At 47.1% G+C, this 27698-nt stretch overlaps 1 protein-coding gene across 1 annotated transcript in view; it reads right to left on the reverse strand.

The window, feature by feature from the left end:
- The window catches only part of AP3B2 (adaptor related protein complex 3 subunit beta 2), a 55756-nt gene extending 51952 nt beyond the window's left edge, over positions 1 to 3804 (reverse strand). Inside the window, exon 1 of the mRNA XM_083712137.1 lies at positions 3517 to 3804. Coding sequence (XP_083568263.1) covers positions 3517 to 3752 — 236 coding nt within the window. The 5' untranslated portion in view covers positions 3753 to 3804. The remainder of the gene's footprint in view (positions 1 to 3516) is intronic.
- Positions 3805 to 27698: the final 23894 nt, after the last annotated feature.

Genomic DNA, 27698 nt, shown 5'->3' on the forward strand with positions numbered 1-27698 from the left:
TATAATGGCGCTACGATATTGAAAGTTTTATTTTCAATTTTATTTTCAATGACCCCTAGCATGGAATCTGCCCTTTTCACAGGAGGGTCAACGGACAAAGTCTTTGGCAAAGCCATGTTGAGAAAGGAAGCCCAGCTACGTCCACACATGCATGGGGCAGGGCTGCTGAGCCATATCCCCACTCCTCATAGGGCCACAGCTCATTAGCATACCATAGAGTTCCTCCAGACACTGCTTCCCAGAGGAAGCCTCCCTTCCTCCAGTGGAGACTGAAGGAGCAAAGACACAAAAGGAACAGAGGCAGGGAGAGAAACTCGATCCTGGCAAACCGCTTGCACAAAAGGAATCCAAACCCACAGCAGCCTGTGAAATATTTATCCCCCTCCGGAATTTATTCACAGCAGCCTGAAAAAGAAGCCGTGGCTCAGAGGCAGTTGCCACAGCAACATCAATGCCAGGCATTAAACTCCAGGCTGAGATCACGCATAGCCAGCTGGCATCCTTAGGTGGAGGCTACAGGTTATCTCCCCAGCCATGGAGAAAGCACAACACTGGCCAGCCAGTAGGACTCAGCTTTTGCCACATCTATGCAAAAGCCTTCCAGTTGCGTTTCATTCTCTCTTTCTATATATGCCTCCAGTGGTACCATCAGGATAGGACGTTGGGATAGAAGATCAGAGGCCCACTCTGCAGAATGAGCAGAAGGACACCCTTCAAACACAGCAGAGTTGGCTGCTCACATTTTGAAGCATGTAATGCACATTGCCATCTTAGGAGCGCCACCCAATAGCACGATTAAGTCCAGGATCTAAAACAATAGTGGGCAACCTCCAGCCCGTGGGCCTCATTGGGACTCTCCATTTGGCCTGGAAGGCCATCCTGGTCAAACCATGTCCAGTCTAAAGCCGATTGTCGGTGCTTACAAAGTCTGGTGCACAGGGTTTTGCTAGAGCTGCAATGGGGCTTGCAAAGCACTGTACAGTTTGATTTCAAACTTGGCCTGCCTTGGGTGGGCAGAGATATGGATCCAGTCCCTCAGTCTGTCTAAAATTGCACCACTGCCTGCGGTCCCCAAGTATTCCCTTTGGTGTGTGCTTTGGGTGACCACAGGGAGCTTCTACCAGGGTTGACCCATCATGCCAAAGCATCTCTCCAGTCGTAAGAGCCGACCAAGCTGGTAGAAGATAGAGGAATCCAAGTAGCTAAGATATTCAGGGACTGGACCCTTCCATGACACATTAAACAAAACAAGAAGTCAATCACAGTGTTAAATGGGATTTGCTCCCATGTAAGCAACTTCAGAATTACAGTTTTAGACTGCAGTCCTAACCACCTCTACTCAGAAGTCAAGTTTTACATTTGGGTAAGTGTGGTCAGCATATTGCAACCTTGGTCAATGAATTAGCTTAACGTACTACATACAAAATATTCCGAACAACTAAAAGAAGTGTGCTCAATTAACCAAAGAGATTTTTTTTAAAAAAAAAAACTGTTACAGTAATCCAAGTACTAAGAAGAACTGTAGAAGACACATGGCAACATGCACTCCTTCCTGCACAAGGTAACTTAAAGATTAGCCCTGCTGGATCAGACAAAAGACCCAAAATCCTGCTCTCATGGTGATCAACCAGATATGTTTGGGAAGCCACCAAACAGGTCAAGAATACAGCACAGCAGCACTCCCCATACTTGTGAAACACAGCAAGGGGCATTCAGAGGCATTAGTGAATAATTAGGAGAACCATTCTTGCAACACACTACCTGCTGAATCAGACGCATACCTGGTGGTGCAGTAGCAAAAATAAAGTGCTAGCTCCAATTCTAGGATTTAAAAAACCACAAAGTACACCCCCTCCCTTTAGAAATATTGAATATCTAATTTGCGCATGGTTAATAGTTAATATCAAAAAAACTGGTACGATGGACTTTTCGGTCTATAATTGGTTAAGGTGGCCTCAGTAATTATTGTATTCTCTGGGTTAACCCTCCAATTTAACAAAGTTGTTTTTAAAAAAAGTTTAATTTTGTTCTATCCCTCATCTCATTTGTTATGTTATGTCCATCTCCATTATGACAAACTCTGTTTATAAGCAACAAATCTTAATTTGTGCATTCAAAGCTCACACAATTAATTGATTAACATTACTTTAACTGGGCGGGATAGCCCTAACTACCCCAAAATAGCTACTACACTGACAATTATTCTCCCCTAAGCATTCACAGAGTAGAAGGGAGGGATAACAGCCCAAATCTTTGCAAAAACACCTGAATACCAAAAAGGTGGTTTGCATGTCTGCTTGAAGTCCCACTGAGTTCAATGGGAGGTTAGCAATGGGAAGGGGGAACCACTAGCCTACCAGATGTTGTTGGACTACAACTCCCATCATTCCTGACTGTAGGCCATACCAGCTGGGGTTGATGGGAGTTGAAGACTAATAACATACAGGTGGAGAGCCACAGGTTTTCAGCCCCTGAATATATGGAAGTGCAGCATATATATAGCAAGATAGGAATTAGTTTCTCCAGCTGTTTTTGGACTACAACTCCCATCATCCCTGACCACTGGTTCAGCTAGCTAGGGATGATGGGAGTTGTAGTCCAAAAACAGCTGGAGAACCAAGCTTGGGAAACCCTGCTTTACATGAAGGGTGGGGAATCTTAGGGTCAAATGCAGCCCTCCAAGCCCTTCTACCTAGCTCTCCCTCCATGCCTCACCCCCTCCTAAGCTTGCAGCCCTCTCTGCATGGGCGTAGCCAGAATTTAATTTAGGGGAGGCAAGCATTATATTGTGGGGGGGGGGGCAGTACAGAGTTATCTGTGATGCAATCAGTCAGTTAGTTAAGTATTTTTATTTATTTACAGTCATACTTCAGACACTTCAGGTTGCGTTTTTTCCGGGTTACGGACCGCCAAAACCCAGAAGTACCGGAACTGGTTACTTCTGGGTTTCAGAGGCCGTGCATGCACAGAAGCACTAAATTGCGCTTTGCGCATGTGCAGAAGCACCAAACTGCAACCCGCGCATGCACCACTGCAGGTTGCGAACAGATCACATTCGCAACCCGAGAGTCCACTGTACTTGATTTGGCGGGGGGGGGCTGCTGCCCCCCTGCCTGTGCCCATGCCTCTCTGGCTTGCTTCGCCTTGAGTGTTTTTGCCTGGCTGGAATGTGTCCTTGAACACCTATAAGTGCCTCCTGCTTTCCCAGGAGATTTTGAGAAGAGCCACACAAACCAGCCTACAGAACACAGATACAATTTACTTTCATTGTCCCGCCCACTTTTCCCTCTTTCCCTGCCCCCCCCCCATTTGGCCCCTGGAAAGTTGCTCAGGTGGGAATGCAGCCTCCGGCTTGCAAAGGGCTCCCTACCCCTTGCAACCTCCAGGGGAGGAGCCTGCTTGCTTGCATCCCTTAAAGCACCCTTCACCGACGGCGATGGCTACTGATAACCTCGCCCGTTTAGCCGCAGAAGGCGCGGGGAACGCGCCCCCCCCCCAGGCAGCAGCCCACCCTACCGTAGCGGCTGCACCACGCTGCCGTCGAGGCTGCTCTCGTGCTGGGAGACCAGGTCTTGCTCGGGCGCCTTGAGCTGCCTGGATTCATCGCCTTCCAAGGTGCTGTACCAACTCTGCTGGGCGCCGTCGGGCACCAAGACGGGGCTTTTGGCTTCCTCGCCCGCCGCCGCCCCCGTCTGCTGGGACTTCACCAAGTTGGCCGCGCTGGCGGGCAGCTGTTGCAGCAGCTTCTGCATCTCCGAAAGGGACGCGGGGCGCACGGACCGCCTTTCAGCAGCGGTGAAATGGCTTGCGCTGCGCCCAGGGGCAGAGGGCGACCCTAGACGGCTGAGCCAAGGTTTGCTTGGTGGGAGAGTCCTCACTCCCGTTGCTCCTTGGCTCCCAAGTCCCGAAACTCAGGGGGTCGCTGAAGCCGGAAAGCTGGCCAGGGAAAGCATGGTTCCCCCCCCTCCCCTGGCGTGCGACCCCTCGAAAGCTCAGCCTCCCCCTGCTCGGCCAGCCACGTTAGCACATCTGCCGCTGGCTTGTCGGGCTGGGGGCGGGTCTTCTTGCAGCTCCCAACCACTCCGACGACAGCCAGCCAGCCAGCCAGCGGCCCCGTCCCTCCCGCCGCCTTCTCGCCTGAAACCAGACGCTGCAGCAGCAGCAGCTGGTTCTTAGACGCCCGCCCGGGACGCTGAAGCGGCGGCGAAGGCAGGAGCAGCGCCACCTGGCGGCCGCCTGCGGAAAAGTCAGGCAACGCCCACGGGAATCCCTCGCTCCCGCGGAGAGGGAAGGCGTCGTGAGCAAGGAGCCCACAAACCCCCGTGGGCGAAAAACCCAACCAATAGGATCGTTTGTTTCGTCTTTGTATTTTGTAAGGGGGTGGGCATGGATAAACTAGCTCATCTTAGAGATGGGGAGCGACACTCCTACACTTTTGTTCAAATGCCTGCTTTTCCAGCACTGCTTCCTGGGTGAATTTGGGGCCAGTCGTTCTCTCTCTGCCTTACCTACCTCGCAGGGTTGTTGCGAGGATGAAATGTGGAGGCGACTTTTGCTTCTTGGAGGAAAGAAATGCAATGCATTTCAATAAGATGGCTGCAATGGGGCTGATGGTATGATTTATTGCCATATTATGTATTATATGGATGAAAGGCCACCGAGAAAGATTTTAAATAAGCAAAAGAATATTTATTGCATTCCTGGACCATCCATCCTCCAAACAGTTATCTACCCCTCCACCCTGACCATATCCTCCTTCCTGCGGAGATCTATAAAGGCAAGGCCACACACACACACACACCCGCTGGAAGAAGGCAGGCAGGCAGGGCCTGGCTGGGGGTAGGCTGAGGTTGGTGAGGCAGTGCTGCATTCAACCAAATGGAACACCCTCCACTGCCTTTCTCTAAGCCAGAGGTGCCATCAGGGCAGGAATTTGGGGCAGAGTCTCACTCAGCAGAATTAGGAGCCCTCCACCCCAAACACAGCAAGACTGGTTTACCACATTACACCTAAGCAAATAATAATAATAATAATAATAATAATAATAATAATAATAATAAATAATTTATACCCCACTCATCTGGCTGGGTTTCCTTAGCCACTCTGGGCAGCCTCCAACACAACACTAAAATACAATAACCTATTAAACATTAAAAAGCTTCCCTAAACAGGGCTGCCTTCAGATGTCTTCTGAGTGTGGTAGTTGTTTTTCTCTTTGACATCTGGTGGGAGGGCATTCCACTGGGTGGGTGCCACTACCAAGTAGGCCCTCTGCCTGGTTCCCTGTAACTTGGCTTCTCGCAGTGAGGGAACCGCCAGAAGGCCCTCAGTGCTGGACCTCAGTGTCCGGGCAGAACGATGGAGGTGGAGACGCTCCTTCAGGTATACTGGACTGAGGCCATTTAGGGCCTTAAAGGTCAGCACCAACACTTTGAATTGTGCTCGGAAACGTACTGGGAGCCAATGTAGGTCTTTCAAGACAGGTGTTATATGGTCCCGGCAGCTGCTCCCAGTCACCAGTCTAGCTGCCACATTCTGGATTAGTTGTAGTTTCCGGGTCACCTTCAAAGGACAGAGTCTCAAAGATATGCTCTCCCAAGCCCACATTCCCAGAATGTTTGCACTTCTGTCTCGGTGACATCCATGCTGGCATTGCCATGTCCACAGAAGGGAAGATGGCAGGATCCATAAGGACGTGCTCTACGGGGAGCTGCCTTCAGACACCAAGCCTGTTGGCAGATCATCTCCTCCATGACACGAAGGCTAGCAACATTAACGCTGCCATATGGGAATCCCTTACGGACAATGGCAGTGCTTGGCGACATAAAGTCAGATTAGGCATCCACAGCAGCGACCAGAGGGGAATGACCTCTGCGAAGAGCAGAGAGAGAGGCAGCCAAACATCATCTTCTGCCCCAGCTGCAACAAAACAGGTCTCTCCTATATCAGTCTCTACAACCACAGAAGGTGCTGTAACCTTCCGACAATGTGACTTCACTCCCAAAGGCACACCCCTCCATTGTCTCCCTAGACAGACGGATGCCAGCAAACTGTCCATAAAACTGTTAACTCCAGACTACAGTCAATCATCTTCACCACTGTTTCAAACCAGCATGCATTCAAACTTTGCAGGGAAGCAAATCTACCTCTACTTTACAGTGCAATCCTAACTGTGTCCACTCAGGAGTCCTGTGGAATACACTAGAGCTTACTCCCAGGTAAGCGGTGTTAGGACCGGAGCCGTCAACTCAACATTGGGAGCAGCAAAGCATTCAGCCTCAATCAATGTTAAGTAAAGCTCTGAAGGGGTGAGGATGTAAAAATGGGGAGGGGAAACCACTCAAATTCTTCCCCCAGGACTTCAGTCTCTAAGCGTAAGCCTCAAGGCTATACAGTGTGTGAACTTATTCTTGCAAGATCTTGATGTTACATTTGATGCAACATAGAACTTGCTGATAAGCGTCTTCCCTGATCACACTTCTCTTTGTTGGTGGATTGTTACATTTCTCTACAAGTGCTGTTCTGCCCCGTTCAACGTGATAAGCTTTTAGACCAGGCTTGGGGAACTGGCGGCCCTTCAGATGCTGTTGGGACTCCAGCTCCCATCATCCTTCAACATTGTCCATGGCAGCTGGGGCTGATGGGAGTTGGAGTCCAAGCAGCTGCTGGAGGGTCATAGGTTTCCCATTCCTGCTTTAGACACCCCCCACCTCCTCCATCAATACACCCTATGGTTGCAATCCTAAACACACTTAATCAGGGGGTTCAAGCTCCACGTTGGGCAAAAGACTAGATGATCCTTGTGGTCCCTTCTAACTCTTCTTGTTGATGTTGTTGTTTAGTCGTTTAGTCGTGTCCGACTCTTCGTGGCCCCCTGGACCAGAGCACGCCAGGCACTCCTGTCTTCCACTGTCTCCGCAGTTTGGTCAAACTCATGCTGGTAGCTTCGAGAACACTGTCCAACCATCTCGTCCTCTGTCGTCCCCTTCTCCTTGTGCCCTCCATCTTTCCCAACATCAGGGTCTTTTCCAGGGAGTCTTCTCTTCTCATGAGGTGGCCAAAGTATTGGAGCCTCAGCTTCAGGATCTGTCCTTCCAGTGAGCGCTCAGGGCTGATTTCCTTCAGAATGGATAGGTTTGATCTTGCAGTCCATGGGACTCTCAAGAGTCTCCTCCAGCACCATAATTCAAAAGCATCAATTCTTTGGCGATCAGCCTTATTTATGGTCCAGCTCTCACTTCCATACATCACTACTGGGAAAACCATGGCTTTAACTGTACGGACCTTTGTTGGCAAGGTGATGTCTCTGCTTTTTAAGATGCTGTCTAGGCTTGTCAGTGCTTTTCTCCCAAGAAGCAGGCATATTTTAATTTCGTGGCTGCTGTCACCATCTGTACAAGACAGTAAAATCTCTCACTGCCTCCATTTCTTCCCCTTCTATTTGCCAGGAGGTGATGGGCCCAGTGGCCATGACCTTCGTTTTTTTGATGTTGAGCTTCAGACCATATTTTGCGCTCTCCTCTTTCACCTTCATTAAAAGGTTCTTTAATTCCTCCTCACTTTCCGCCATCAAGGTTGTGTCACCTGCATATCTGAGGTTGTTGATATTTCTTCTGGCAATCTTAATTCCGGCTTGGGATTCATCCAGCCCAGCCTTTCGCATGATGAATTCTGCATATAAGTTAAATAAGCAGGGAGACAATATACAGCCTTGTCGTACTCCTTTCCCAATTTTGAACCAATCACTTGTTCCGTATCCAGTTCTAACTGTAGCTTCTTGTCCCACATAGAGATTTCTTAGCAGACAGATGAGGTGATCAGGCACTCCCGTTTCTTTAAGAACTTGCCATAGTTTGCTGTGGTTGACACAATTAAAAGCTTTTGCATAGTCAATGAAGCAGAAGTAGATGTCTTTCTGGAACTCTCTAGCTTTATCCATAATCCAGTGCATGTTTGCAATTTGGTCTCTGGTTCCTCTGCCTCTTCTAAATTCAGCTTGCACTTCTGGAAGTTCTCGGTTAGAGTTCTTCTTACTCTACAATTCTATTATTCCTCTCTTGTATTCAAAGGGCAGGGAACACAGCCATCTTGAGGCCATCCTTTAGAAGTACAGAGGGTAAGGGAGGAACTCACAGCCCAGAGACAGAGCATGCGTCTTGCATGCAGAAGGTCTTAGCTTCAATCCTTGGTAAAGAATCAAGTCATAGGAAATGAGCTGTGCCTGGGATCAGGGAGAGCTGCTGCCAGTGAGTGCAGGCAAGGTTGGACTAGATCAGGCATAGGCAAACTCAGCCCTCCAGATGTTTTCGGACTACAACTCCCATCATCCCTGAACACTGGTCCTGTTAGCTAGGCATGATGGGAGTTGTAGTCCCAAAACATCTGGAGAGCCAGGTTTGCCTATGCCTGGACTAGATGGATGAATAGCCCCACCTAGTGAAAGGCATCAAAAGTCTCAATCTGTCTAATAATAATAATAATAATAATAATATTATTTATACCTCGTCCATCTGGCTGGGTTTCCCCTGCCACTCTGGGCGGCTTACAACAGATCTAAAAATGTAATAAACACATCAGTCCTTAAAAACTTCCCTAAACAGGGTTGCCTTCAGATGTCTTCTAAAAGTCAGATAGTGGTTTATTTCCTTGACATCTGAAGGGAGGGTGTTCCACAGGGCGGGCGCCACTACCAAAGAAGGCCCTCTGCCTGGTTCCCTGTAACTTCACTACTTGCAGTGATAGAACCAGCCGAAGACCCTTGAAGCTGGACCTCAGTGTCCAGGCAGAACGATGGGGGTGGAGACGCTCCTTCAGGTATCCTGGACCGAGGCCGTTTCAGGGCTTTAAAGGTCAGCACCAACACTTTGAATTGTGCTCAAAAACGTACTGGGAGCCAGTGAAGATCCTTTAGGACCAGTGTTATATGGTCCTGGCGGTCTTATCCAAAGGAAACGAAACCTTCCAGAGCTGCACCATGTCTGTCTTCTCACTGGCTAGGGAAGTGCCTCTGAGCATGTGCAGAGCATGTGCGTGTCTGGCTGTTAACCAGGAGGTTGGTGGCTCGAGCCCACCAGAGACTGCCGTGGGCAGGATTCCTGTACTGCAGGGGTCTCTTCCACCTCTACAATTCTATGATTCCACCACCAAGCTCTGACCCTTTCCCATTACAGTGGTACCTCAGCTTAAGAACTTAATTCGTTCTGGAGGTCCGTTCTTAACCTGAAACTGTTCTTAACCTGAAGCACCACTTTAGCAAATGGGGCCTACCGCTGCTGCCATGCGATTTCTATTCTCACCCTGAAGCAAAGTTCTTAACCTGAGGTACTATTTCTGGGTTAGCAGAGTTTGTAACCTGAAGCGTTTGTAACCTGAAGCATCTGTAACCCGAGGTACCACTGTATATCTGCTCTGACTGACAGTGGCTCTCCAGGGTCTCAGACACAGGTCTTTGCCCTGCCGCCATCTAGCTGTTCTGAACTATGCCTCTATACTTCTCTGTATGCCAGGGACTCCAAATGCATGCTTTTGGTGCTGAAATATTTACTACCATCTGCAGGCACAAGCTGCAACCTTCCCCGCCCCAACACTACTATGTGATTGCTCCTTGCCTCCTTCATGCGTGATCTGTGGCACATGATGTTGCTTACTACATGAAACCTCTGGATCATGTGGCAAGTTTCAACTATGGCCATCTCTGGCGGTAGTGTATGGTCTTTCGAGGCAACACAAATGATCCATGTAATAGTAGCATTATCCATCCCAGTCCCTGGTGACAGAAAACCCAACACATGTCCACATGAGTGATGTCCCTTCCAGTTACCTTGTCAAGAATGCTGCTAGTTAGTGAGGGAACCGTACAGACCTCCACATTATCAGTCCACGACATGCTGGGGGGGGGGTGCCCTAAGGAGGATATTAGTGCAGTTAGCTGTTTGTTGATGATTTTACAGTCTCAGCAGCATCCAAAGCTTTTGTCTCAATCTGCAGCTCATAGGTCCTGAAAGACCTACATTAGCTCCCAGTACATTTCTGAGCACAATTCAAAGCGCTGGTGCTGCCCTTTAAAGCCCTAAATGGCCTTGGCCCAGTATACCTGAAGGAGCATCTCCTGAAGGAGCATCATTCAGCCCAGACACTGAGGTCCAGCTCTGAGGGCCTTCTGGTGGTTCCCTCATTGTGAGGTTACCGGGAAGCAGGCAGAGGGCCTTCTTGGTAGTGGCACCTGCCCTGTAGAACGCCCTCCCATCAGATGTCAAGGAAATAAACAACTATCTGACTTTTAGAAGACATCTGAAGGCAGCCCTGTTTAGGGAAGTATTTAATATTTTTTTTTTAAAAAATTAATATTTATTAAAATTTTTAAAGTTACAAAAAGAAAAAGTAAAAACACCATATTGAACAAAAACAAAACAACACATCACAATAAGGAAGGGGGAAAAAACCACAGCTAATCTTCCCATAACTTATCTTTCATTTGCTTGTTTCCTTGACCTCCTCACACCTCCCGTTTTTGTATTCTAATTCGGTTAACTATTTCAGCAAATCCTTTCCATCTTTTCCAATTTTTGTTCTGTAATTTATCTTAATATAATGTAACTTTACTTTCCCTCCTTTCACCAATTAACAGTCTATTTTTTCCTAAACCCTTATAACATTTCTGCTAAAACCACATAACTTCATTCCAACATCCTTCTAACATTCATTTAGGGAAGTATTTAATGTTTGATGTTTTATCATGTTTTTAATATTCTGTTGAGAGCTGTCCAGAATGGCTGGGCAAACCCATCCAGATGGGCGGGGTATAAATAAAGTATTATTATTATTATTATTATTATTATTATTATTATTATTATTAAGCAATAGCCTCCAAAGTTAATCAGATAAAGTGGAGGGGGCCCAAAACACACACACACACACACACACACACACACAAAGACACACACCATGTTGCAGAAGTTCCCACTTCCATAACAGAAGCTCAGTTTCCTTGCTGAAATGCAAAGGGAAGGGATGGAGGAGGAAGAAACTTCCTGTCATTTTGCTGCTGTGGAACAAGAAGGCAAATCAAATCAAGGCGGGCTTTCTGGAAGCAGTGAGCTGTCCAATGTACCAGAGCAGCTCTTACCCGAACCATGAAAGTGGTTAGTCTGTCCTTGCAGCTCCGAGGAAATAATATGAAATGCTGTGAAAGAAGAACTTGGGAGGCAGAACAATCAAGGGGGTGAATCTGGATTTTTGAATAAGGAACACACAAAGTCTAGCAGCAGCCAGCGGCATAACACTGATTGGGACTGATGCGAGCTGGAATCCAGCAACCTCTGTCCCAAGGGTGGCAGGAGGCCTGCACAGCTGGTTGCCCCACCCTGTAGCTCCCAGAAGCCAAATACATTCTGCAAAAGCATCACTAATTTAGATGTCAACTATGGATCACACAGCATTCCGTCTATCAAGATTGTTTGAAAACAAATGTTAATATTTACCAGGCAGCATAATTCCAGAAAGTCTCTATAGTACTACAAAGAGGGTTTCCATAATAGCAGACACAACATGCCCTCCTATTCATTCGGTCATCTCTGCACTAAAATTCCCTGAATCAGCTTCAACGGCAGAGCATCTCAAACACACAAATGCTCCCGGATGCAACTTTTTATTATATAAGGTAGGTGTGGGGAACTTTCTCCAGGCGTTGCTGAACTACAACTCCCATCACCATCCCCTAGTCAGCATGGCTAAGGATCATGGGCATTGTAGTCTAGCACCATCTGGAGGAGCAAAGGTTCCCCACACCCAGAAGCAGTTGCGGATGAGACAGAGCTACAACTGCCACCATTGCAATTGCAGCCCTAAAACACAAATCCCCTAAATAAGAAGTACCACTTCAGTAAGGTGCTACCTCTTAAATCTGCCTAATGCAGATTTAAACAACAGTCAGGGGAAGAGTTTTCACTCAAAGGTTGAACATGTGATTTGCATGCAGAAAGTTAAAGGTTCAATCGCTGCCATCTCCATGGAAGGCCATAGTGAGAAGCAAGACGGACCAATGGCCTCCATCTGTATATGGCAGCTTCCCATGTCCCTAACATGTACAATCTTCCTTAAATTTAATTGGCAGGGTGAGATTAAATGTTTCATGTGACCTGATGCAGCAGACGGCATTCCTGGGTTGACATCCCTTTTGAGTTTTTCCTGTAATGTGTAGGATTGTGTTTTTTCTCCAGCGGCAGGCAGTGATGCCTAGTGGAAGGTGAATTTGCTCCTTTGCCTGTTCTGGATGGGGTTGCACTCTCTCCGAAGGCACAGCTTTGCAGTCTGGGTGTAGTCCTCATTCCGTCACTCAGGATTGCCTTTTAGCAGCTTCAGCTGGTATGGCCAGCTGCGACCTCTTTGGGGCAGGGATAACATGACCAGTCATTCAGGCATTAGCAATCTCAACACTGCATTATTGCAATGCACTCTGAGTGGGGCTGCTCTTAAAGTTGGTCTGGCAACTGCAGCTGATGCAGAATGCAGCAGCTTGCTTGCTGAGCAGAGCTAATTTCTGCCAGCATATAGCATAACTGTTAAAAGAACTACACTGCCTATCAATATGCTACTGTGCCGTGTTTAAGGTTCTGATTTTTATTTACAATTCAGGACCAGGATACCTAAAAGGTTGCCTTCTCCCTTTCGTCCCATTTGGTCAAAGCGTTCAGCACTCTGGTGTCATTGTAGGCATTAGGCAGATGGCAACAACATTGTGGTTTCAGTGAATTCCTAAAGCCTTTCTGTGTACCCAGGAGTTCCTGGTTTGTATAGATCAGCAGCAAATGCCCCCAGTTGCTGTGCAATCCATTGCAATCTATTTCATTGTATTTTATGCTGTTTTTATATTTCAGTTATTGTAATTCTGGGTAGGGCTTTAAAGAAGAAAATCCATATTGCATCTTGCATTTTCCAAGACCTACGTTGTATCATAGGGCACTGCCATAAGTTTAAAGCATGGCTGGGGAACCTCAGGCCTGGAGGCCAAATGCAGCCCCCCAAGCCCCTCTGCCTGGCCCCTCAAATTCCCTCCAAGCCTCAATCCCTGCTGGCTCTGCTTCATAGCCAACATGCTTTTGCCTGACTGGAATATGTCATTGAACTCTGATAATGCATCTTGCCCCTTCATTCCCAGAAGGAAATGCGGCCCTCAGGATAAAAAAGTTACCTGTCCCAGTTTTAAAGGACCATAGGTTTACAGTGCCCTGTCTGTTGCTCATCTTGCATGAGAACATAGGAATATACCGTATTTTTCGCTCCATAAGACACACCTAGTTTTTGGAGGAGGAAAACAAGAAAAAAACATTCTGAATCCCAGAAGCCAGAACACCAAGAGGGATCACTGCGCAGCGAAAGCAGCGATCCCTCTTCCTGTTCTGGCTTCTGGGATAGCTGCACAGCCTGCATTTGCTCCATAAGATGCATACACATCCCCCCTTATTTTTTAGGAGGGAAAAGGTGAGTCTTATAGAGCAAAAAATACGGTACCTCTCCTTAGTGTTGGAAAACACTGACAGCATCTCTTTGTACTGGCTGTGGGCAACCCTTGACACGGGTTCCCAGTGCCGCTCATCACATAGAATTATAGAATTGTAGAGTTGGAGGGGATCATGAGGGTCATCTAGTCCAACCCCTGCAATGCAAGAATCTCAACATGCTTAGAACACACAAATGATGCACATCCTGAACATGCCACCTTTCCGCAACTTTTGAGATCAAAGAATCCCGAGAGAACCCCAGGTCGAGTTCAGCCAGAAAAGCACAAACTGCAACCCCTTCTGTCAGGAATGGGGAACCTCACTGGGCCAGGTTTGCTGGGGCTTGATGGGAGTTGTAGTTCAAAGGCTCCCGCCTGATCTAGAGTGTTAGCAACTAGACAACCACTTTGAGTGTAAAGATTGCAAGTGAATAGCAGAGACCCAATTACCCACAAGCTCATTTGCCTGGAAGGCTTGATTCAGGTTAATAGTTTCTCTCCCACAACATCCATTAGCTTCTGCTAGAATCATGCTCTAAGAACCAAGGAAAACCCATTTCAACCGTGGCAAATGTTATTTTTTAAGCTGCTCTACAAGCCAGCTTTTATCCATGCAGCACCACAGACAAGAGTCAGCTGTGTACATCCCAACCCCTTGGGCTGGACTCAGTACAGGTCAGTTTCTGGCACTACCTCCAAATGCTCAAACTGCAGTTGTGATTGGGTGCCAAAAGCCAATCCATGATGAGTTAGGTAGGGCAATATTTGGTTTACAACATTGTGATATCTCACCAGCTAAACACTGCAATATACTGATATATCACGATGTCTGAAATAAGGATGGCGCTCTGCAGAGGCACTGGCTGGCTTCACGGCTTTTCCTGCATCGTGATTTTTGCTGGCGCCTGCTCTTGTGATTCGCTGCCCCTTGCAGATGGCAGGGGAGAACTGAGCTGGCAAAGTTAGCAAGGGCTGCAGGAATCGAAAGAAGCATTGGCCAGCTTCACAGTTTTTCCCACATTGTGATTTTTGCATAGCACACACACACACACACCATGATTTGCGATTTATTGCCAGGTCAAAAATTATAAAACTGATATCACAATAGACTTCAGACCAGTTTTGGACAATATATCAATATTTTGCCTAGCCCCAGAGTTAAGCACATGACACCAGCATGCACATGATAAACTCAATGGCTGTGCAGAGGCAAGTCAGCACATTGGGGAATGGGCCAGCTTTTCCCCAGCAAAGGCCCACATTCCCTTAGGGGTAACCTGGGGGGGGGCATGCAGGCTGGTGGTGGGCAGGTCAGAAGCTTGGAATGGGTGAAGCCAGAGTCAGAAGTGGTCCTGGCCCCCTCTCTGCTCTCATTCTGCCACCCTGTTTCTCTCTGGATCACCCCCATTTCTCTTGCTTTCTGTTACTACCACCCTCTCTCTCATCCTCCCCACCCAGCAGACTGCCAGAGGAAGAACAGATGACTATTGCCAGGCATCTGCACAGAGCATTTTCACACACCCAAGGCTTTAAGACTCAAGCTATGGCTGCAGATTGCCAGGCCCTGCCATACAGGCTTACTGAAACCTACAGTAGTGCCAGTGTCATGTGAGTAGTCCTCAGGAGAGTCCAGTGGGGTGCAAATTCCTCAGCCAACTCTCACTGGCCAAACTATTTTATAGTTACTGCTTTTATTCTGGGTCTGCGTCCACAAAGCTTCAAGAACAAGGCAGCTGTCAGTTATACATGGCTATACTTTGGGCCGGTCCAATAAAGGTCTAACTTCAAAGGGCATTTGGTCTCCTAAGGTGCAGCAGTGCTACGTAAACTTCAGCAGTCAGAGCTGATGGAAGGTGTCAGCCAGAGGGAAGCAATTCCACCTGACTGTACCTGAGCCAGTCTCTTGCTTCTAGGTGCTTCTCTCAGTGCCCACCTAGCCAATGAAAGGCTATAAACCAAGGCCACATCCACACTGCACATTTAAAGCACTTTGATTCCACTATAAACAGTCACAGATTCCCCCAAGGAATCATGGGAACTATGGTTTATTGAAGGCACTGGAAGCTCTTAGGAGACCCCTAATCCCACACTGAGCTACAGAGTGGTTTAACAGTCAAACTCTCCTCCCAGGGAACTCTGGGAATTGTAGCTCTTTGAGCAGAATTTGTTAAGGAGCGCCCTTAATAAACTACAGTTCCCAGGACTCTTTGGGAAAAGCCATAAGTGTTTAAAGTAGTGTCATCGAGCTGCAAGTCTATGGTGTGGATGCGGCACGAATGTAGGTGGGGCCAACCTTCCCTGACCTAAAATGAGAAATGTCTTCCCCAATTGAACTCACACTGCAGCATATTAGCATATTAGCATGGCTGAAATCTTTGCCACAAGCCATTATTGCACATGCTCATGTAACAGCCTAACAATAGATTTTAGGCCACCTCTGTAAGGGTTAGGAAACTTGGAAGCAGGTCATAGAGTCACGGAGCTGAAAAGGAACCTCAGACCTATCATTTAGTTCCACACCCTGCCCAATGCAACATCTTGAGAAACAAACCCTGTGGAACAAGAGCAGCTTGCTTGTGTCGCTCCAGATCTCCTTGGACTACAACTCCCAATATCCGTGAGCCATGAAAAACCCTCAGAAAAGAGCACCCCTGAGCACAAGCAAAGAGCACCTGTCCACAGGAACAATCTCACTCCAACACCCCACATACCAAGGAATAAGGAGCCAGGTCTCATCCTCCCAGAGGCTGCCAATGTCCCCTGGGATTGATAGCCTGGAAAAAAGGGAGGCCAACAGTAGGGGCACCAGAGGAGTAGCGCGAGGGGCCAGGGGGCCTTGGGCCCACATTTTTGAGGGGCACAATCAGGCACGACAGGTAGGAGCCGGGGCAACTGAGGCACGGGGACAGGCGGGTCCGTCCGGTGGGCAGGTGGATGGAGGGAGCAGGTGGGGAGCCAGTTGGAGGGTGGCTCCATTCACCCTCTTTGCACACCAGGGGGATAACACTTGCCCACCTGGGGCGCCAGCAACCCCCGCTATGGCACTGGGTAACCAATGGCAGGCGGAGCCCAGGTAGTTTCTAATCTCGTCTCCCTCTATCGCCACCTCCCTCCTAAGCTCTGCAGGGGGCAACCCCCAGCCTTGAAGCTGACAGCTGGTGCCACGCCCTGGTGGTTAAGTAAGAAGGCCGGCCGGCGGCAGGTGGGGGCCCCGCGGTAGCAAACCGACAGGTGCTGCCCAAAGAGCCCCGGCTCTTCCTCCCCCTGGCAAAATCTTTATAAGGCTGGAAGGCAGGGGAAGCTTTCCGGGCCCACGTCGCCCGGTGCCAGCCTCGCCTGGGCGCAGGTGGCGCGCTCAGGTTGGCTCAGCGCCTCTCGCGTCATCCCCGGGATGGAGGGAGAAGCGGAGAGAGAGAAATCTGGGCCATCCATAACAAAGGCCAAGAGAATCGCCAAGCGGGAGCGCGCGCGCGCGGATGGACCCGGGGCCGGGGGAAAGCCCTGCCTTTGGCCGCAGCACGAAGGGAGCGACTCTGATCCCCCCCTCGTCCAAGCCAGCTATGGTTGCTTCCTCTCCCCAACCAAAAAATAAAATAAAATAAAATAAGGAGGGGAGGGAGAAACAGGTTCAGTCCCGCACACGCAGCCTGGGATCGGGTGGGAGGCGCGCCCCGACAGCCCCACCTTTTGTAATCCGAGGAGAAGATTCCTCCACTGGCCGGATCGTGCCCATATTCGGGCTCCCCCAGGCTGGAGGAGCCGCCTTTCTCCTCGTTGTAAGCTTGGCCGGCGGACATGGCTGCGAGGAGGAAAGCTGGGCTGGCTGGAGCGCCTTATGGCGGGGGGGGGGGCGATGGCAGCCCCGACGGCGGGTCCGGGATGCGGCTGCGGCTGATGTCAGTGTCATGTGGGAGCGGCTGGTGCAGCCAGGATTGGGCACGCCTCCCCCGGCCCTTAAAGAGACACGACCCCGCCGCCCGCGCCGAGGGGAGAGGCTGGGGGCGGGGAGTTCCCTTTCCGGTGCTGGCTCATTCCATTTTTAAAACCTATACCGCCTTTTGGCTCTCAAGTCGATGCACAATAAAAGAGAAGGCAACGGCCCCGCCCCCAAAGCACCCGGTTTAAACCGTCACAGAGCTGAAACGAAATATTAAAGCATCCCCACCTGATATCTGAAGCACATTAGTTCCCCCTTCTCTCGGGAATCCTGGGAACTGTAGTTTAAGGATGCTGGGAATTGCAGGTTAACAACAGGAAGATTGAAAGGAACTATTGGAAACTCAAGGCAGTAGAGATATAAGATGGTCAGAGGCCCCCCGAACTTGAAGCATGGGAAGTCCCAATAAAAAACTATAATTTGGCAGAATATTCGGACTATATGATATGTATTTGTATAATTTGGAATATTTAATGTGATTTGATTGGATTGTTAAAATGGAAAATTTAATATATATTTTTTAAAAGGGTACTGGGAATTGCAGCTCTGTGGGTGGTAAACTACAGTTCCCAGGATTCTTTATATGTGTGTGTGTGTTTAAATGGGTGTGAACCTTAAAGGAAAATAAATGTTAATAGCCAAGTGAAATAAAGATGGGTTTGATGCCTGCCTAAATTCATCAGGGATGGGGGGCCAGTCCAATCTCCCTAGAGGAGAGGTTTTCAACCCTTTTGTGTCCACATTTCCCTTGACCAACTACATTCTTTCTGAGGCACCCCTGTGGGGCTCAGGAGCCCCGTTATGTCACACCTTGCCTGCAGAGCTGTCAGCCTCTCACCTTTTTTCAAACACCCTCCCTTGGGGAGTGTTCCCTCAGCCTCCTCTCCCCTCTCCTTGGGAGTCCTCCAGGCAGCAGCTGCTGCTGTTTCTGGTCTTTGAGCTGTGCCCCCCAGATGCCCCACTCCAAAGAGGTGCCTCCCAGAGGCACCATTTGCCTGTTGAGCTTATAGTAAGGGCTGCTGCAAAAAAACAGCTGTGAAAGCCTTTGGGAGGCAGAGACGGCCTCAGAGGAGGGAGGGAAGGAAAGAGGGACAGAGCCCGTGACACCCCTGACCATCATTCAAGGAACCCTAGGATGCCACGGCACCCTGGTTGAAAACCACTGCCCTCGAGGCAGAGGTGGATTATGGGGAGTGCAAATGCTTTCTCCGCAATGGGTGCTGAACAGAGAGGGCGTTGTAGGGGCTGCCACAACAATGGCAAACAACAGAAGGTGAGAGGAAGGGTGGGGTGCCAGATTTTGGTGCTCTGCAGGGTGCTGCTGGAATTTTAAAGCCCGAAGTCTGCCACTGGTAGAGGAAATTCCATGGAATGCTGCCACGGAAAAGGCCCTGCCGTCTCATGCTAACATCAACCGAACCTCTTTGCTGATAGGACACACTGCAGGCCCCCAAAAGCAGGCCAGACCAGGCATAAAAGATGTGCAAAACTCCTTGTCTGGTCTTTTGTTGCATAAGGAAGTTTTTTCTTTCAGCGAGGCTCCTGGCAATTTAAGGGACTACCTGTCAAGCAGAAATGTAACAGGTGAAGCGGCGTGTCACTCTTGCAAAGGCAAGACAGAGCTGACTCTGGATTTCTGCCTGCCACATACAGCTGTTAAGAAAAGCAGCTGTGCTTTTTTCCTGCTTTCCAGGAAAAAAGGTATCTCACCTACCTGGTTTGATTGTGCCAGGCTGAAGGGGAAAGAAAGGATTTTTTCCCACACAAAAATGGGTCCTTTTCCATGAGGAGGCTGCAAGGCTTCACCAGGAAGCTACACCTCCTCCCACAGAATTAAAGCCATTTAATACCTGAGATTGGGGGCAGGAAGTTTTTTTCACCCCAAGGACCGCATTCACCTCTGTGCAACTTTCCAGGGGCAGGCATAGGCAAACTTGGCCCTCCAGATGTTTTGGGACTACAACTCCCATCATCCCTAGCTAACAGGACCAGTGGTCAGGGATGATAGGAATTGTAGTCTCAAAACATCTGGAGGGCCGAGTTTGCTTATGCCTATTCCAGGGGCCACATGCCTGTGGTGGGAGGAGCCAGAGGCAAGAGTGGGCGGGGCAACAAATGCTATTTTTTGTATAATAAGCTAGTTTCTACACACACAACTTTCTATCTTCCATCCAGACAACTGAGAAGCATTGTCAAAATTGAAGAACACAGGGAAACACTTGCAGAGAAGGGCCCGTGAGATGAGTGGCTGAGAACAGGGTTTGCGCTGATGGCTGAGCCTCAAAAAGCATCAGAAAGACTTGAAGCACTGCCTGGTGCCCATGGTGAGGTTGAAGGCAAGGTGTCCAAAAATAGGTTGCTCCACTCCTGAGTGATGCCACTCCTGAGCTAATATGCTGATATTTCTTTCCTGCATAAGCAACATACACACACAGTTTTCCACGGAAATAGAAACCTTCTGTGGATTCCCCCCGCCTTTACGAAAATTTCCCTGGGAGAGCGTGTACAATGCAAGGGCATTCGTTGTGGCAATTGCCATCATAAGCAGCAGGGGGCGCTGCGCATTGATAATCCCACATTGGCTAATTCGTTTTCCTTTCTTGGGGGGGGGGTGGCCTTCACAACCCTAAAGACTTTTCCAGGTCTACAAGTTTCAAGTCCCACCTGCTCGCCTAGGTCAGGGTAGTTAGTGCCACTTGTAAATTTGCCTTCATGCCTAGGAAAACGGTATTTCTGACAGCTGTCAAGTTCTGCACTGGAGTTCTGCACTAGATTCTTGTTTCTGGAATCTAGTTGGGTTTGGTTTGTGTGTGTGCTTTTTTTAAAAAATCATTGTTACATTTATTTCCTGCCTTTCCAACCAGGAGCAAAAGGGGGCACCCTTTTTACCCTCAACAGCCCCACTGGAAGATAGGCCAGGCTGAATGATGGCGAGTGACAGTCATCCCGCGAGTCTTGTGGCTTAGGGAAGATTTGAATGCTGGTCTCCCAGGCAGTCGTGGGTGGCAGGAGCAAGGGAGTGCAGCTCGATATCTTTTTAATTTTTTTGCAAAGCGGAATCAATGACATGATGCTCCGTTGGAGTGAGGGAAGCTGTAGGGCTTTCCTCTCTCCCGCAAATGAGTGGGGCGATATTGAAGCTTTCAAGTTTGTTTTGCGACAGATTATCAGACATGGTGGAAATCAGAGGAGGAGAAGGATAGTCAAGGTTTGATGCAAAATTGCCTTTCGTTTTCCTTTCCTTTTTAAAAAAAAAAACTTTTTTTATTCAAAATTAAAACAAAACATATTATCCAGAAACATATCATCCTTATTCCCCCCCATTTTTCCTCCCTCCCCCACCCTTCCACACAACCCCCCCACCCCTACCCCACCCACTTCCCTCAGTTCCAGTCTTTGATTTCTCTAAGAATGCTGTTTTCTGCATGTTACACAGTTGTATAGATCCTCAAACTATTTAGCTGATTATTATCATCAATAAAAAGTTTGTGAATGTTTGTTCAAAGCTAGCCAAGGAGTCCAGTTCACTTTGTTGCATCTTCAAATACTTTGTAAAGGGTTCCCATTCATCTTTAAAGTCACAGTTATCCTTGTCCCATAGCTTATATGTCAGTTTTGCCAGTTCTGCATGGTCCATCAATTTTTCTTGCCATGATTCTTTAGTTGGGGTTTCTTCAGTCTTCCATCCTTGTGCTATTAAAACTCTCGCAGCCGTTGTCGCATACATGAAGATGTTTTTCAGCTTTTTTGACAGATCATTCCTTACAATCCCTAACATAAATGCATCAGGTTTTTTAACAAATGTTAAATGGAACATTTTCTTCAAATCGTTGTATATCATTTCCCAAAATTTTTTAATTGCATTACAATCCCACCACATATGATAAAATGTCCCCTCCTTTTCCTTACACTTCCAACATATATTTGAACTAGTTTTGTACATTTTCCCTATCTGCACTGGTGTCGTATACCATCAGTACATCATCTTCATGTAATTCTCCTTCAATAGGGAACAATCTGTAAATTTTAAATCAGTTTTCCATAAATTTTCCCAATCTTCCATCATAATGTTGTGACCTACATCTCGTTTTCCTTTCCTTTTTTTTTGATGCGGGATTCCTACTACACTTTAGCAGTTCAAAAGGCAATACTTCTTTGCAAGACGGTTAAAAAGCTCAAGGTTGCATTTCAGCAGTCCGGAAACCTTTTGTTAAAGTAGCTCCATGTCTTTTGCGAAGTTGGGACCTGCATAGTCAGAAGTAAACACCCCTGAGTTCAATGGAGTTTACTCCTAGAAAGCTTTGCACAGGATTGAAGCCATGCTGCTCTTAATAAATTGGACATTAGCCTATGTAATGCTGCTCAGTGGTGTGTGTGTGTGTGTGTGTGTGTGTGTGCGCGCGCAATAATGGGGCAACACAACTGCCTGCATTTCTGCCCTGCATTTACCACTGCATCATTGATTCTAGCTTCAAAACAACAGCAGCAAAGTAGATCCTGATGGTCTAAATTTTGCCTATCCTTGTCCTGAAGCTCAAAAATGGGCAAATACCCCTCCCCTGCTTGGTCTAAGTAGAACTAACTGCATAAGTAGTAAGTTGTATCAGGGCAAAGTAAGAATCATAGAAAGGCCACACAGGTCATCTAGTCCAACCCCTGCAATGCAGGAATTATTTAGCCCAATTTGGGACTTGAACCCATGATCCTGAAATTATGAGTCTTGTGCTCTACCAAATGATCTGCCTTGTATCAAATTAGACTATTGGACCATCCAGCTCAGCATTGTTTATTTTTATTTTTTAAATAATATTTATTACTTTTAAAGCTTACAAAAAAGAAAGAAAATAAAAAAGACAGGAGAAAGAAAACAAGAAAGAGAAAAAACAATACAATACAATATATAAACAATACAAAACACAACCTTAACACATCAAACTAAACACAATAAACAAAACAAAACAAAAACAATTTAAAAGCATACATCATACCTTTTCCATACTCTCTCTTTCATTCCCTTGTTTCATCGACCTCCTCTCACCTCCCTTTTTGTATTCCACTTCTATTAATTGTTTCAGCGATTCCTTTCCATCTTTCTCTATTTTCTGTCATATAAATGTCTTAACATATTTTTAATCTTATTTCCGTTAAAACTAATATACATATTTAAGCTTAAATCCTTATAACATTTCTACTAAGGCCATAAAATTTCATTCCAACATTTTTCTATCACTCATTAATTTTACAGTATTTCTATATATAGGCTTTACATTTTCCAATCCTCTTCCACCATCTCCTCTCAGCTCAGCATTGTTTATACCAGGAGTTCCCAGAGGAGAGGCGTGCAGAAAGAAGATACACCATGGTGTGCCTGCAGCAGCACAACTGGACGCCTCCATCTGCCCCAGCTGCAATAAAACATGTCTCTCCCGTATCAGCCTCAGCAGACACTGCAACCTTCCAACAGTATGACTTCACCCACAAAGCGCCCTCCTCCATTGTCTCCTGAGACAGACAGATGCCAACAAGAAGAGGAATTTGCCGCTCAGCAGAGTCACCTCTGTCGACCACCAGGTGGTCTGTGTGGACCCACTTTGGGAAGCCCTAGTCCACACTGTCTGTCAGCAGCTCACCGGACACTCTGACGGGGTGCTTCCCAGTTCTTCCTGTCAGGATTTGAACCCGGGACCTTCTGCTCATATAGCTCCACCACTAGAGGTGCTATATCCTTAAGCACTTTGGGGGGGGGACTGACATGATGTCCTGACGTTGCTCTGCACCCGGCCTCAACAATGCCCCCCCAGCCCCCTCAAAAAACCCATTGTGGGGGCCCACGGTGCTTTGTCCCCCTAGAGCCGGCACCTATGTCCCCTGTTAAGTTGTGGGTGAACATATCAGACGACACAGCGATTCTTCAAACAGCTCTTGTTTATTCACAGGCCAGAACAGAACTGAACTGAAGGGTTCAGCCAGCCTGACAGTGGTACCTCGGGTTACATACGCTTCAGGTTACATACGCTTTAGGTTACAGACTCTGCTAACCTAGAAATATTGCTGCAGGTTAAGACCTTGGCTTCAGGATGAGAACAGAAATTGTGCTCCAGCGGCGCGGCAGCAGCAGGAGGCCCCATAAAGTGGTGCTTCAGGTTAAGAACAGTTTCAGGTTAAGTACGGACCTCCGGAACGAATTACGGTAAGTACTTAACCCGAGGTACCACTGTATAGAGCTCCACTAGAACGCAACAGTAACCATTTTCTGTAACTATCCAATCACTGAACGTCACTCTCAGTCCCTTATTTGCATATGTGGACCTGAGTGAAAACTATCTACAGTATCCCCCTGCTGGCCCAGGGGGAGAACTTCAGTACATAACATCCCCCATGGAGCTGCACCACCCCAAAGCACTTTACAACACGCCAATCAAAAGCCCAGCCATAGGCGCCGACTCCATGGGGCCTGAGGGGGCCCAAGCCCCCTCAAAAATTCGTTTGGGGGGGCAGATCCTCAGGATTTTTGCATTGGGTCACCCCAAATTCACCATCAGATCACATAGCATGTTGCCTAGGGTCACAGTGGTGCAAAAACGTGGTTACAAAGCATGGATCCACATGGATCCTCAGGATCTTTGCATTGGGCTACTCCAAACTCACTGTCAGATATTAAAAATCTTTATAAAATAGAGAATTAAATACATACAGAATGTTAAATTTTCAGTTTTGAAATATTAGTACTAGTTTAGTACTGTATTTCTATATTACTATGGTACTGTATTAGTTATTTTCAAATACCTAAATATTTTTAGGGTGTAAGACCCAATTAAAGCCCGTTATTTACACACAGTATTACAGTATTTACATACAGTATTAGGCATACTGTATTAACTTTATTAACTGTATTAAAGCATTAACTTTGAGATATTATATTTATTTAATGAACCCTCAGCCTTATTCAAAGTAAGCTTAAATTAGCTATTTCACTTATTAATCAAAGTGCTATTACTGTGCGACAGCAATATTTTATGTTTTATTCTTTTAATCATAGTTTAGGATTTATTTAAATATCATTTCAGTCTTTTCAGAGCTATATATTCACTGCTCTGTAATAGTCTATAAGCATAATTGTTACTGTAAATTAAATTAGCTTTTTACGAAAATACCGTGCGTGTTTTTGTTTTGTTTCTTTTTTCAAAGCCAAAAAGTGTTTCAGGCTTGTCGAGTTTCCCGGAGTGTGGAGTTACAGAGAGTCGAGTTTTTGGGGTTCTAATGTTGATCATATGACTCTAAAATACTTTAAAAAAACTTTAAAACTCACTAATTTTCATCTAAAATTTAGAAAACTTCCCGGGGCAGGACCCCGGTATGGGCCCCCCCAATATTTTTTATAAGTCGGCGCCCCTGAGCCCAGCTGTCTTTCCCTTCCATCTCCTGGGACTGAAGATGGCTCAGTGCAAACACTAAGGGAGGCCCAGGTCATCCTGTCAAGAGAGGAGCCTCGCAGCCAGGCTGACACTTGCCTTCAAAGATTAGGTTTGGATGACACCAGGTCATGCTTGGGACATCATGAAACTTTAATTCCAAGGACTGCAAGCACCACTGGAGCCTTTGTCTGACCTGGCAGCCACTGATCCCAGGAGTGGCAGGAGCGGAGCTGACAGCGCTCGTCCTCAGCCCTCTGTCATTCACTTATCACGGAGTGCAGGAGACACCATTGATCATGTCAGGAGAGCATGCTTCTGCCACAGAGCAAGGTGGATAAGGGGGAAAGGATCTCAGCAATCAAGGAGACCTAATTATCTATGAAACAGGAGCCGGGTGACATGCAGCTTAGCTGAGGGTGACAGAGGGCATGACCGTCCTTCAGAGCAGAAAGGACAAGGCTGTGTATGACCTTTGGCAAATATCGCTGGCTGGAGGATGCGCCAGTTTCAGAAACTTAGAAACTGTAGAGTTAGGAGAGACCCAGACGCGACATCTAGTCTAATCCCCTGGAATGCAGAAATCTCAACTAGACAGGATAGGATATGGTTATAAATATATCTAGAACAGGTTTTCCCAAACTGGGGTCTCCAACTGTTTTTGGACTATGATTCCCATCATACCTGACCACCGGTCCTGCTAGCTAGGGATGATGGGAGTTGTAGTCCCAAAAAACAGGTGGGGACCCAAGTTTAGGAAACACTGATCTAGAACATAGGATCTCTACTGGCTCAGGCTGAAGCACCATCTAGTCCAGCTCCCTATTCTCACTGTTATGTATTAAGATTAGTGGCAGTTCTCACTCAGGGCCACCAGTATGTAAATGAAGGATTGAAAACTGTCGCTCCTGATTGGTTAGCTAGTTGTGAGTTGTTACTGTTTCAACTTACTTAGTATTATATAAAGCAGCCATCTAGGCTGCAGTCAGTCTGATTCCAGGAGCAGTTCTAACTGCTATAATAAGGACTGTGAATCCAACAGAGCTGTGTCCTTCGTCCATCTTTTCCACTATTCAGCAGTCACAGTGGTGAACCAGGTGGCCATGGAAACCCATATCCAGGGCACATCAGTACTCTCCTCTCCAGCAATTCCCAACCACTTCCTCAAACAGTGAAAGGAGAATATAGCCATCAGAGCTAATAGCCATTGGTAGCCTTGTAGCCATTGGTCTAAAATTTGATGGCCTGGCTGAATTAAAAAGGGGTGTTGCATATTTTCCTAAAGACCTGCAGGAAAGGCTGTGCCATCAGTGGCGTAGCGTGGGGGGTGCAGGGGGGGCCCGGTCGCACCGGGCGCAACATCTGGGGGTTAGGGTTAGGGGGCGCAAATCCACGGGTTAGGGGGCGAAATTACTTGCCTTGCCCCGGGTGCTGACAACCCATGCTACGCCATATGTGCCATGTGTGCAATGAATGCTAGGTATTTGGTAATTAAGGCAACAAGAGGGGGCCATCCCCAGTAAAACCCTGCTCCCAGTTCTCGCACCAAAGGCTATTCTTAGCAGGGCTTTCTCCACAATGGAAGGTGGGGTGGCCACAGCCCTTCCATGTGAAACAAGGGGATGCAGTACTGGGAATTAATTTATAATGAATTTTTAAAAAATGGTTTAAAAGCACTTTTCAAAAAAAAAACCACACAGAGTCCTTTTGGTTGGGGATAATTCAGATGGAAATTCCCAGGTGTCAAAAAGGGTTATTTGTGTGTGCCACTACTGCGGCCCGTGTTTCGTTAGCCCAAAAATGGAAAACGAGCGAGGTCCCAACTAAAGAAGAATGGCAATTTAAACTGATGGCATATGTGCAGCTTGCGGATCTAACATATAAAGAGAGCAAGAAGAGCATACGTTTAAAGAAGATTCGAAAATGTTTACTGAATATATGGGGGGAAATTGTGTACATCTGAAAACATTGGCATCATTAAGATAAATTCAACAGTGTAAATAATTTTGGGTGGATGTAATAATGGAATACTGAATGGCCTGGTTTATTTAAAATATGCAGGGATTTATGTTATGCAAAATGAACCATGGAAGGAGAAGATGGGAAGTCGCTGATATTTTAAGGTTGGCTAAATGAATATTCTAAATGGTAAAACAGAAAATGTAATAAAATTATAAAAAAGAAACAAGGGGATGCAGGTCACAAAAACGAGGAATTTTGGAAAAACCTTAAAGACCATACATCCAGAGCATATTCCATTACCCCTGAAAGGATTCTGAGTACTGCAGTTTGCTCCTCACAGAGTCACAATTCCCAGCAATGCTTAATGAACTACAGTACCCAGAATTCTCAGAGGGAAAGATTGTGCCTTGAATGTGCTCTAAAGGTATTGTGTGTACACAGCACAGCCTAACAAAATGAAAGAGAACTTAAAGTAGGAAGGAAGTCTTTTTCAAGGACAAAGATTTAACCCTGAGAAGGCAGAGTCTGCCCCTTGCCACCCAACTCCCCCCCCCCTTCCTCCTGCTCTCTGAACCACACGCCAGGGCACCAGCAGGGCCAAGCTGTGATTTTTGAAACAGCTGACATGGGTGTCTCCTTGTAATTAGTAAATTAGTAATTAAATTTTCTCTGCCTGCTGGAGGAGCCAGTTCGGAAGTTTTAGGCTCCATAATCCTGCAGCATCTGCCCCGGAGTCTGTCACAAATATCAGCCGTGACCCCACCAACATGCTGGATTTAACATTTGCTCCCTTGCCTCAGTGTTAGATTATGTAGGTCTGCAGTGCTCCGACATCTGGAGGAGATGTCTTCTCTAACAGAAGGGTTGCTCAGTAATAATAATAATAATA

This window comes from Podarcis gaigeae (genome assembly GCF_964106915.1).
Source record: "Podarcis gaigeae genome assembly, chromosome: 14".
In the NCBI taxonomy this organism is placed as follows: Eukaryota; Metazoa; Chordata; class Lepidosauria; order Squamata; family Lacertidae; genus Podarcis; species Podarcis gaigeae.